Source organism: Papaver somniferum, chromosome 9, assembly GCF_003573695.1.
Source record: "Papaver somniferum cultivar HN1 chromosome 9, ASM357369v1, whole genome shotgun sequence".
Classification (NCBI taxonomy): Eukaryota; Viridiplantae; Streptophyta; class Magnoliopsida; order Ranunculales; family Papaveraceae; genus Papaver; species Papaver somniferum.
Genome location: NC_039366.1, coordinates 124803783 through 124816870, shown reverse-complemented (window position 1 = coordinate 124816870; position 13088 = coordinate 124803783). Strand labels below are relative to the sequence as shown.

The 13088-nt window shown below is 33.6% G+C and overlaps 1 protein-coding gene across 1 annotated transcript; it reads right to left on the bottom strand.

Moving 5' to 3' along the window:
* Positions 1–1681: 1681 nt before the first annotated feature.
* LOC113307907 (cationic amino acid transporter 7, chloroplastic-like) lies at positions 1682–4516 on the bottom strand. Its single transcript, XM_026556372.1, has 5 exons — positions 3885–4516; positions 3565–3787; positions 3135–3483; positions 2562–2796; positions 1682–2486 (listed from the first exon to the last, which is right to left on the bottom strand). Exons 1-5 carry the CDS (start codon positions 4267–4269, stop codon positions 1891–1893), a joined length of 1788 nt encoding a protein of 595 aa, XP_026412157.1. The 5' UTR covers positions 4270–4516; the 3' UTR covers positions 1682–1890.
* Between the last annotated feature and the right edge of the window lie 8572 nt (positions 4517–13088).

Below are 13088 nucleotides of genomic sequence, written 5' to 3'. Positions count from 1 at the left end.
TACAATTTGATCCTCATTAATTTTCTCCTAAAACTTCAAGTGAATCTTCGAACTGAGACTTGCATGTTGAATCAAGTGTTAATTGATAATCCTATTTAGTTTTCGAATTGAGGCTTGCATGCTGAATCGATTCCACATCTTCATTTTGATTTCATTCTACTTCGATCGTTTTAAATGATGAACTTCAGATTGATTAGTCAGTGAAAAGAGGGATTGCTCCTTCTGGGAGAAAAGAAAAATGAACTTAGAGATGCAAGGAAAAACGAAAAGGGTTCACTTATTGACCCCGTTGATAATAGATGCCCAACCGGGGTCCATGTACATGTACGAATTTGATAGCAAACGTGTATCAAAAATTAAATGACAAGGTTTTCCTATCAAATTCTTACAAACCTTTTGTCTATTTTAGGCGTAGTGGCCCACAATATATATTGATACATACAACAAAAAAAAAATCTTCAAATTACGATTTTAAGAAAATAAAAGTAAACTAAATCAAACTGATGACCAAACGAAATGTAAGAAGAATATATGACGATTAAATCAACCAAAAATCTTATATCAACAATATATAAACAATATGTATTGTACGAATCTTCTTCTTCTATTCATACTCGATTCCAAAATCTTATTCTTCACCTTCAAAACGAAAAGGCGAATTCCTAGAACACCAGCAGAAACAGAGTGAAATAAACAAATCTGAGCACAAGCTGGAAAAAAAAACACAAAATTGGTTAAAAAGACCAAAATCAACAATTCCTGGGTGAAAAGGACATTTAGATTTTGATACTGTTTAAATGGACAAAAATGTAAAATAGCCAGGAGTAAACAGTTTCATCCTACCCATTTTCAAATACTTTTTCTTATTTTTAATTTACATCAGGATGCATCTAGTTTCATCCTTACTATTCTTTAAGCTTAAGTCACGATGAATCCAGTTTCATCCTTACTATTTTCTTAGTGTCCATTTCACCCATACTAATTTTTACTCGCCCATTTGAACCATGTTTTAAAAATATTTGGACAAATGACCCATTTTTCGAAGAAAAAAAGTATGAGCTAATTTTATTTTGCGTGTAGAAGGGCAATATTGTATTTTAAAAAGTAATTAACAACCTTCGCACATGCTTTGGCCAGAAATTAAGGTTTTTATATCACCAATCAAAGCATCTTTAATGTGTGAACCTTCCATTAAACATGCCACCAAAACTGGAGTAACTAGTAATTCTTAGTTTCATCTTTTATCGCATATCTCCTTTATGCATGTGGTCGAGATTGAACTTGTTGTAGACCAACAGCAGAATTTTCCAACTGGGTGGGTCTGTTCGGAGAAGTGGAGACCCATGCCGTATAAACAAAGAAAAAAAGTTGAGACAGAAGAATATTGTTGCCGGCCACTCTAGTCGCTATTTAGTAGTAAAAAATACCATTATTAACTACGTTTTTCACACGCATTTGTAGTAGTGCAAACAAATCACGAATCCAATAGAATCCGTTTCCAAATGAACAACTTATTATGGCACTTTACTGTCTCCATTGAAAGGTACGGTGGCATTCTATGAATCACAACTTTCAGATATAGAGATAGAAAGTGCAGTAGCCGGTAGTCATTTCTTCTATCTTTTATGTTTGCTTTTCTATCTTGCCCTACAAAAGTTGATGGACCATTTATAACCAAACATAACTGAAAATGGGGCATCTTTTATATATATGCATGTCAAAAAATTACATCAACCCCACAGATCATTCTGTTCATACTTACAAATATGTGACATCTCCCTCTCTATCCTTTTCCCACGCTTCTCTATAATCATCCACACACCCCATCCTTCTTGAGATTAAAAAAAAAAACTACGAATGTAAATGTGCTTGCATAATTAAACCTCCCCTTTACACTTTTAGACTGTTATTAGCATCAAAATTACTATTTTGATTTGGTTCTTCTTCTTGATTGTATTTCTTCATTTCCTGAATCTTCTCATCAAAACACCCATCTCCCTCGGCATCGAAACTAGCATGGACACTGTAAAAAACATATACTAGCACTGCAAGAACTGAGAAGAACCCAAACCTCACATAAGAAGCTCCATCAAGAGATCCTAACAAGAATATGTTCAAAAATATCGAAATCGACGGTATCCATGGCATCAATGGGACTCCCCAAAACTCTGGTTTCCTAACTTGTTTTACACTAAAATGAAATATTTGTATTATTACCACACCAATTACTGTACATATACCAAGCAATACTGCTTTAGGCTTCCCTGGTGTGGCAAATTGCCATATCAAGGTAAAAAGGATGGATGTGAGCGAGAAACTTAATAGGAAAGATAATGTTGGCCATGGATTTGTCGTCCCTGTCGATACGTGCCGTCTGTAAATGACTGCATTAGCTACCATGTAGAAAACAAACAGTGTACCGATAGATACGAGGTTCAATAGAACTTCAAGGTCTGTGAACAGCGCTATTGCGGCCGTAAAAATTCCTGTCAAAACAAGATTCATATTAGATAACAGGTCTCCTGGAATCTGAACCCTCAACCCAAATTGCATGCACTTACCAAGAAAGACAGAAGCATTGATAGGTGTAGACGTTCTTGGATTCACCTTGGCGAACCAGGCGGGAACAACGTTCGACCGTCCGATTACGCAGAGATACCGAGCCTGACCCAGCATGGACACCAATAGGGATGTCAATATTCCGAAACTGGCCCCCACACCAATCAGATTGGAAACCCATCCCCATCCGTCGGATAATCCTCGGAATGCTGCTGAAAATGGCGCCTCCGTATCAATCTGAAATCATACCCGGATCAAATTAGCATACATTATGGATTATACCATTTCTGGGATTTTTTTTTTTGTTTAATTAAGATTTTCCATTAATAGTCAATTAATGTGGGTAATTAATAACGAATTTGGAAACGGCAATGTAAAGTTTGAAAGAGATTGAGAGAGACCCAACAATGGTGACTTCAAAGTTGTAACAGACATAGAAAAGACATCAAAAACCATAAACAACAAAAAGAATTCATTAATGGCGAACCAACTAGATATATCTTATAATAAAATCCTAAATGTCTTAACAATGGCATAATTCAAGAAAATAAATATGGAGTTGGATGAATTTTTACCGCATCATAAGGGACCAGCATAGACATTGAAGCGGCCATTGCACAGTAGAGAACTGTGACAATAACAACTGAACCAGAAACACCAATTGGTATATCTTTTTTTGGATTCTTAACTTCTTCGGCCATTGTTGATACAGCATCATATCCAATATAACTTAAATAAACCATTGCTGCACCACTAAACACTCCTGATATTCCATATGGAAAAAAACCATCTGGTTTTTTCGGATTTGATGGTTCTGTAAAATTCTTCAATTCTCCTCTCCAAAATCCAACGAATATTATAAAACCAATAAACAGGATGTGGATTGCTGTTAACACCATATTCAATACTGAACTCTCCTTTGTACTGCAAAATCATAAGATCAAAATTAGAAACCAATACCAAAACAGAGTGAAGAAAAAATAGAAGAAATTTTTTTTGTTGTACCTGTAACAAATACAGAGAGTAATGATCAATACGACTATGACGGCAACGAAATCAATTTCATTAAACCCTTTGGGTAATCCTGAAACTGTGAATCTCCACTTCTGAGTTGTATGTACCCCAATTGAAGTGCCTAAATAAGCTGTAAAACTTCTAGCAATGGCTGCATTAGAAACTACATACTCCATTACCAAATTAGCACCAGTTATAAATGCAGCAAATTCACCTGTATTAAGAAAATCAAAAATCAATTCAAAACCCATTCCCAAATTCCCAAAAATCAAAATAAAAAAACACCCAATTTTGAGATTAAAAATGCTCACCAAAAGTGATCCTAAGGTAACTGAAAGCACCACCAGCAACAGGCATATCAACAGCAAATTCAGTGTAACAAAAAGCAGATAGAAGTGCACAGAGTCCAGCAACAGCATAAGATAAAACAATAGCTGGACCAGCATAGAGAAGACTAGCACGACCAGTGGTAACAAAAACACCAGCACCAACCATCCCCCCAATACCAAAACCAACCAAATCAAACCATCTCAATGTTTTCTGCATATTCGAACCAGACCTTGCACGAATCCTACTCATTTCTTCATAAGTAGTCGATACCGAACCAGCCCGTACACATAAACGCTTCGGAGTCTCGATCAAAGCTTTACCATAAGCTCCCAAGCTCGAAAATGAAGAACCATTGCTTTCCTCCATTGCTGATTGATAGAGGGAGAGCTCTACCACAATGTGGATGTGATGAGTGAGTTAGAATTAAGAGCGGAAGAAGAGGGATTTATATAATGCAGTAAGACAAGAAGAGATAAAGAGAGGAATAGGGTCAAAGAGAGAAAGTTACAGGAAGTGTATTGCTAAGATTGGGATAAAGGTATAATAAATGATGGGAGTAACCGTCTAGCAGACTGACAAAACCGATAGGCAAATGGTTGTTCCAGTAAGGATGAATGTCAGGGTAGTATGGTTCCGTATGAAGAAGTTAACCAGAGCCAGAGGTGGATCTAGACTTCCACCCTTATCCCTTAGCAATTTACTACTAACTAAAATTGGTGCAGGCATCCCGGGCTTTTGACTTCACTCTCTTACGGTGCTTGACTTGATGTCACACTTAGTTGCAAACTTGCAATTACATTCTCACTTACAATGGGATTTTGCATTCAAGGGTGGAGGGTGTGATCGTGAATTCAAAGTGACCGGTTTGTTTTGAATAATTTTTCTCATAATATGGCTTAATCTGGATTGTAAATGTTTTAGATGTCTGTAATTTTTATTTACCCTGCATTTGGTGGTCACTCCATTAAACAATACAATTCTATATACCGATCAAAAAGGATAAAAAAAATGTTTTGGATGTCTAGAGAAATTTGCCACAAATGTAACTATGGTTTGGTTCAACAGAAAGACACATCATGCGCCTACATTTATCTTGTTTTATCATCTCATTTGAAAGCTGAAATCAGAGTGTTTGACTGCATTAATAAAGTTCTGCTGATAGTCATAGATAAACTTCCAAAAATAAGAGCTTAGAAATTCTTACTTGTTGGCAAAATTAGGTTTAAGGAGTTGTGAGTAGGATAAGTACGGAATTAGTAATGTTGAAAGTCAAAAACTTACTAAAAGATGTGTTGTTAACGCTCACCGAGGTGAAACGTGGTCCCAGCATTCAGAGGCTGACACGCGTAAATGATCGCAAATATATATTGCTAAATACACCGTCTTTATTGATAACACGTAACCGTGAAAACCGCAATCTTGCTTGAGCCTTCCTCTTCACATGTGATGTGCCTCCAAAATCATCGGGATTTTCTTTTTTAGGGCGTTCTTTTATATACCCCATAAAATACTAACGGTACCCTCATTAGTTAGTTATGATAGTTTTAATTTGGTTAACATGAAAATCATGAAATTATTTGAAATTTTGAGACTGATAACCCTTTTAAAAATTTATTATACAACCATATGTATAGAAAAGATTGATATAAAAGTCTTTGATTTTTATTTCCTAATGTCAATGACGAAACATTGAATTAATCATTATACAAAGCTTTTGGTTGGTAAAAATCATCTATACATACAACCATATGTATAGATGTAAAATTATATTTCTAAATACGCAAAATCTTTCTTCCAAATATAGAACATTATTTTGACTGTGAGATTAATTGTGAGATTATATACTAAAAATATTATATCTTATGGAAGAACATAGAAAACTCTAGTTAGGTAAATCAACTATGGAATCGTTAGAATCCCATTTGGAAGGTCCGGGGATTGAATCATATTAAGATGAACCGTAAGGAATTTTATCAATTCATGTTTAAACAAAACCCACAAATCAAAATCTCTTTAGAATCCTTAAATTACAATCGATTGCAAAGAAAATCTTTAAGGAATTTTATCAAACGAACAAGGTATGTTGTACAAAACAATAAGTTTTCAATTTAGGCTAAATAAAGTATAACATAAAATTAATATCAATGATCATGAGTTCATGAATCATGATTGTTTTATTGATAACCTCTACAAACTATTCATTTTAATTCTCCTCATCCATCAATATTGATACAGTAACAAGAAATTAACCAGGCGAAAATTTTTATTCCCAAAGAAGAGAACTAAAAAACCAAGATTAGGATTTTTTGCAAGCTAACATTAGCTTCAGACATTCCATTGTTTTGTGTAGAGGAAGTGAACAAATTCCAAAAGAAAATTTAAAATTCGAGACTTTTACAAAGAGAAGGAAGAAGAACAAAAACTCTGTAATAAAGATGGGTTTGTGTTTTTATTTTTGATTTGTTATTCGGGGGTATAATTATTTTTTGAATTTGATGGGATAGGTAGATAAATGTTGGAGATATATAGATAAAGGGGTATAGTTAGTATTTCTGGGGGTATATATAAGAACACCCTTCTTTTATTAACTTCGATTTTGTTTTTCATTTCTTTATCTATTAAGAGCAACAGAGTCATGGCTAAAGTTGTCGCATCTAGCAATTTTTCCACCTGAAGCCTAAGGAAGGTAAAAAGTGGAAAAGTTATAAAAGTTGAAAAAGCTAATTAAGAAACCGTCCCTCTTAAACGTGACCACTAATATTAAACGCATCTCATAAGCATGCGTGGGAGTAAAATCCTACCTTTTTTAAAAAAAAAAAAGAAAATATATAAAACCACTAAGCAAACCTTACATCATTCAGATTAAATTTTTTTTTAAGATAATTAACCTTGCTACCTATGTTCCAACATTTACAGTTTACATAATCAATATCTTGTTTAAACATTTTGCTAACCTATCCGCAATGAAATTACATTCCCTCTGATGTAGTAATAAGAAAAAGAAGCAAAAGAATTAGTAATGCTTAAAGCTTTAAGTAGAAAAGCTTTACATTTCTAATTAACAGTAAAATTCTTCCTCTTCATTCAATTTATCACACTGAGGTTGTCATTTAAGAAGATGATATTGTCTATTCCATTTTTTTTGCCCATCTTGCAGCTTCTCTGCAAGCTCTTGCTTCTGCTTCTCCTGGACTAAGACATCTCCCTGATCCCCATGCAAAGTTATGAGCAGCACCATTGTGATCAGTTAGAACCATGGCAAAAGCATAGTTCTTAGTTTTCCTATCAAAGGAGGCATCAAACCAAATATAATTGGCACCAATAGAACACTGGGAATTATGAAATTTACAACCAGGGTGATTACATTCACAAACAGTTCTAGGTTTGTTGTTATTAGGTCTCTGCTCTCCATGTCTAGAGATATCATTCAAATAAAAATTAATGTCTTTCCTCATATTGTTTATCAGCTCAATAAGATTAGGTTTAATTCTATCAAAACTAATTCTACATCTGTACTTCCAAATCAGCCAAAGGATATAAGCATAAAAGTTTTTATTATCTTTATCCTTTAACCACATGACACATCAGTTTTTGAAGCCCATATTCTTTCCTTTATAAAAAACCTGATCACATGACATACCTTTCCAAACTGCTTCCGAAAAGGTACATTCAAGGAATAGATGGTCAGTAGTTTCACTAACAATTTTATCACACAAAACACAATGAGTATCAATGGGAATGTGTCTCCCTAACCTATCCTTAACAGGCAAACAGTCACTAAGGGGTTTCTATAAAAACATTTGGATCCTAGGGATCACATTTAGTTTCCAAATATCTATCCAATCCACCTTAACCTCTAGATGATTCTTATTGCACAGATAGTTGTAAGCAGACTTAACTGTGACCTCTCCATTTTGTGTTCCTAACCATTTGACTGTGTCCAAATCATCTATGATACCTGGTTCAATCATTTTTATTTCCTTAACTGTTTCTTCATCAAACAGATTACTTAACAAGTTATTCTTCCATTTTCCTTGAGGACAGATCAAGTCAGACACCTTTTCATACAAGCTATTTATATTACCATTCTTTGGATTATGTATTTTCCCATTTGGAAGCCATTTATCAACCCAAATATTATTTTGTTTTCCATATCCTATATCTCAGGTATGGTTACTCTTTATGATTTCTAGACCTTTGCATATACTAGTCCAGACCCAAGAGTTAACTGTTTTTTTCCTATATTTTAAAGGTTCAGTTTTTTTGAAATATTTATATTTAAGAACCCTACACCACGGTTTATCAGGGTTTTTAATGCGTCACCAAGCTATCTGGTTAGGAGAGCTTGATTGAACTTATGAGGATTCTTAATACCTAACCCCCCACTAGTTTTACTAGTACACATTGAGTCCCAATCTTTAATATAAACTCCTTTATTATTCCTAGTTTTTTTCCACCAAAAATCTCTTTGGAGAGCATCAATTCTATCTAAAGTTTTCTTAGGAAGAGAGAAACACATCATTTGGTATAAGGGCATAACACTAGTAACAAATTTTATAAGAATTGTCCTTCCTGATTGAGTGGGGAAATTAGCCTTCCAACCTTGAACTCTATTGTAAACCTTATCTAACATATGTTGGTAGTTAAATGACTTAGCTCTATTGAAAAATAAGGGAGTACATAGGTATGTGTCATTTTTAGTAATTTTATTCACTTTAAGAATCCTAAACAAAATCTTACAATGCTTGTTCTGTACAGTTTTGCTAAAGTAAATTCCTGATTTTTGGTAATTTATTAGCTGACCTGATGAGTCACTAAAGATTTTCAACATATCTAACAGATTATGAGCCTAAGTAATATTAGCTGAAGAGAAAATGAAAGAGTCATCCGCAAAAAATAAATGAGAAACAGATGGGCTATTATTTGTAAACTTGATTCCACTAATTTTACCTATATTCTCAGCATGCAATAATAATTCGGAAAGAGCTTCCATACATATTATAAAAATGGCAGGGGACAGAGGGTCACCCTGTCTAATTCCCCTAAATGGAGAGAAGGAATTACTCGGGGTACCATTGACTAACACAGAATATGTAACTGTAGAGATGCAAGCATAAATTAAATCACAAAATTCAGTTGTGAATCCTAGTAAAGTCAAGATATTGATAATCAAAATTCAATTCTAATCTATCCAAGGCTTTTGAAAGGTCTAACTTAATGGACATGTAACCGTTTTTTCGTTTACTAATTTTCATGGTATGCAGAATTTCATGAGCCACTATTATGTTATCAGTAATATGCGTTTTAGGTATAAAAGATGATTGATTATGTGAGATTATACTGTCCAACAATAGTTTAATCCTAGTAGCTAAAATTTTGGCCACTATTTTATATAAAGCTTTGCTAAGACTAATAGGTCTGAATTCATTTGGAGTTTTTGGCGAATTATTCTTAGGTATCTGATGAGCGATTAATTCTTACATATTTACTACCCAAAATATATATTGTTGGTGCTTATTTTGGTATTGATTGTGTTTTTTTAGGTAAATGAATAAAATGGGCTCTTCCAAGAAAATCGGCTAAAACTAGGATTCCAAGAAAAAAATATGGACTTCGGAGTACATGGGTCGTGGATACTTTTGGATCTAAATGGGATAGGCCCAATTTAAGTTAGTGAAGGAGATGATTGGCTGAAGTTGGTTTAAGAAACTAACATGCTCGTGCATTTTGGTCTCGTGGATTTTAGGATGAAGGACTTGGTGATTAGTTCTCGAAGGATTTAGGAGGTATCACGTAAATGAAAAATCCTACTCAATAATTAATGTACGAGGTATGTCGACATGGTGGAGGAAGAAAGGAAACTAAATATCTTTTGCAACTAAAGAAGATTGATTTTGAGCATAATATATACTTCACCACATTAATACATGATGCCTGTTTTGGAATTGAGATAATGACAAAATGAGTACTTACCTCGTACATAAGATCAGTATGTGCTCATATAATATTTTCTTTCCCATGAAAAGAAAAGCAAGTGGTCGTACATGTGGCGAGTCTTTATTAGGTGATATTGTGTATTCTTAGACAAGTGGCACACTCCAATTGGACATGACATGTGGAAGAGAATTAAAAGAGGAAGGTTAGATTTTGTTGAAATCTATATATTGATGTCGAGAACAGGAAACCAGGGGGTCATTTTTTTGGAGAGCCGGTGAGCCGGTAGCCAGTTTCACAATTTTCTTTTATTTCTTCTATTTAGTTTTCTTTGTAATAATGAGGAACTAGTTTTCTATTTAGTTTACTGGGACGACGGATGAAGCCATTTTTCGTCATTGTGGTAAATAAATTAATTTCTTTTTATGACTACTTGCACTGTTTATGAAATGATTTATGATTTTTATTGAATGTGTGTCATTTCAATTGATGGGTCATGCTTAGCTAAAATGTTTTGATGTCTCATGCTTTAGATTTACATTCATTGCTCTCAAAATCTACATTAGGCAAGGAACTAGAGTCAACAAATTGTTATCATACAAGCTATAATTGTGCATGAATAATTTTGAATCACATGAATGGAATTTGGTGAAATTCTTAGTCCCAGTACCTCTCACCATTGTTAACATTATTTGTATATTTATTTTTATTAAATTTAAAAATCGAACCTTCACAAGTCTTAGACGAACTCTACTACTACAACAACTTTTGAAACCCATTAGTATCAGAGAGATGAAAGTATGGTTAATATCTTTTTTGAAATCTTTTTCTATAAACACCTGTTGAACCCAATCTATAATTTCATGTTTTAAGTCATTCCAGTGATTTTGATAGAAGCCAGGGGGAAATCCATTAGGCCCTGGAGCTCCCCAAGCATTCATACTAAAAAGAGCTTCCCTAATTTCCTCTTCATCCGGTATTTTACACAGAGCAATATTTTCAGTTGCGCTAATCTTAGGCTTAATTATTCTACTGAATATGGGGTATGTTTGTTTATGATTTATCTTGTATATATTCTTAAAATGTTTGGTTGTTAACTCATTTAGGTTTTCCTGGCCTTCTATCCATAACCCACTATCATCTCTTAGTCCAAAAATACTATTTATCCTTTTCCCTTCAGAAGCATACTGATGAAAGAATTTAGTATTATGGTCATGTTCTTTTATCCATTTTTCTTTTACATGATGACTCCAATACATTTTTTCAATGGTATACCAGGAATTCAGTTCATTATGAAGAGATTCTAGCCTATTCTTTGTGTCATAATTATATGGTTTCCTGTTTTCTGTTTCTATGCTACTTAGCACATTAGTAATGTTCCTAAAAATATTTTCAAATTCTTTCTTATTCCATATTCTAAAGTCACTTTCTAAGTTTTTAAGAATGTCATTGATATCTGACTTTCTTTCTTTACTGATTTCTATGGAATTCTCCACTAAAATGTTATACGTTTCATGCTCTTGCCAGCACCTCATATATCTGTATGGTCTATTATTTCTCTTTAATTTAGAAAAAATCTCAAGCATGATTGGAGAATGATCAGATGAAACTCTCGTAAGATGTTTAGTACAGGACTGTGAAAAAAGTTCAAGCCATTTATGATTAACTAGAGTCCTATCAATTCTTTCTTGAATATTCTCATTTCCAATTATCTTATTTGTCCAAGTAAAAGGTAAGCCCGTAAACTTCAAATCTACTAATCCTAATTTTTGAATATGGCTATACACATAGGCCATACTACTTGTATTAGTGTTATTATCTCATCTTTATGCAGGATGAAATTCATATCACCTATCAAAGCCCAAGGACTATTGAGATCACTGAAACTATATATGAAATCCCATTGTTTAGTTCTAATTTTTCTATCTAGTGATTCATATATAAAAGTGATGTTAACACTAATATTATCCTTAATGACATGAAAGTTAAAAACATTTTCCATAAAAGAGATGAGTTTAGCAGAAACTCCCTGATTCCAAGCTACTGCAAAACCCCTAGATCTACCTATTGATGGAATGATAAACCAATCTTTCATCTTCATTTTAATAAATACTTTCTCTACAACATTCATTTTGACTTTTGTTTCAGATAGAAAAATCAAATATGGTTTATAAGTTTTGCTCATATGATTCAAATGGTCTTGTTTTAAGCTTGCTCTAATTCCCTGAAGATTCCAGGATACAACTTTAAAGTCATACCCATATTGTTTATCTTCCATGACCATATAACAGAATAACATTCTTTTATAATAAGGAAAAAAACCATTCAAAGTGCATTTCAGAAACATACAAATAATAGAAGCATGCTCACACAAAAAGTAATTCCAAATTTTGAATCATAAATTCAGCATGCAACAATTACTTTTATTGAATCTAAACATTAAATAGAGTAGTAACACTTTAGGGAAAAAGTAAGAAGGCCTAACATATTTATTCAAGCAGTTTTTAGAAATAATTTCAGAGAACAAATTGTGATTTAGGATTACCTCATCAACTATGTTGCAATCCATAGGGTATGTGTTGTCAGCTGATGCTTCAGTAGTTACCATCTCAGCAATTGCTTTGTTGTTCTTTTCAGCCTCAATTATACTCCAGCAAAGAGCATTTTCCTCATCATTACAGGCAATCTCCTCAATATCTTCTTTATTTAGATTACTTTGGTTTGAAAGGTGAATCAGTGCCTCACCAAATCCTCTAATGTTTCTTGTTTGATTTAGAACCTCCTCAGCAATTTGAACTGGAGTGTTGTTTTGATCATTGTCTACCATCTGCCAGTTCTTAACCAAATCTTCACTAGGCTCATTGATTACTAAACTCTTCCTTCTATCCATTACTGCATACTGACTTAAGAGTCTAAACCAGTCGGCTTTCTTTTTCTTCTGCTTCTCTTCTTTAGAGTTGCTAACTTCATCAATCATTGGTGCTTTCCCTTTAAGAACTCTCCTTATCTCCTCAACATTTTGATCACTCTTCTCAGGCTCTTTTCCACTTTCTAAGACTGCAGTATTTCCTCCCCTTGCATTTATCATTCCTTCTCCAATGATTTCAACATTTGTACTTTTTAAATTTTCATTATCCTCTTCATTAAATGAATAATCATTGTCAATCCTCCTTCTTTTGATGCCTCTAGTTTGGTAATCTACTTTGTCAAATTCACTGTCATAAATCTGGAGGCTTGAAACTGCTTTTGCT

Excerpts from the sequence above, each read along its gene's own strand:
- LOC113307907 (XM_026556372.1), bottom strand. The coding sequence starts at position 4,269 with ATGGAGGAAAGCAATGGTTCTTCATTTTCGAGCTTGGGAGCTTATGGT. Across the intron at positions 3,484-3,564 it reads ACTCTCTGTATTTGTTACAG|TACAAAGGAGAGTTCAGTAT; the intron begins GTACAACAAAAA and ends ATGATTTTGCAG. Across the intron at positions 2,487-2,561 it reads CAATGCTTCTGTCTTTCTTG|GAATTTTTACGGCCGCAATA; the intron begins GTAAGTGCATGC and ends TTGTTTTGACAG.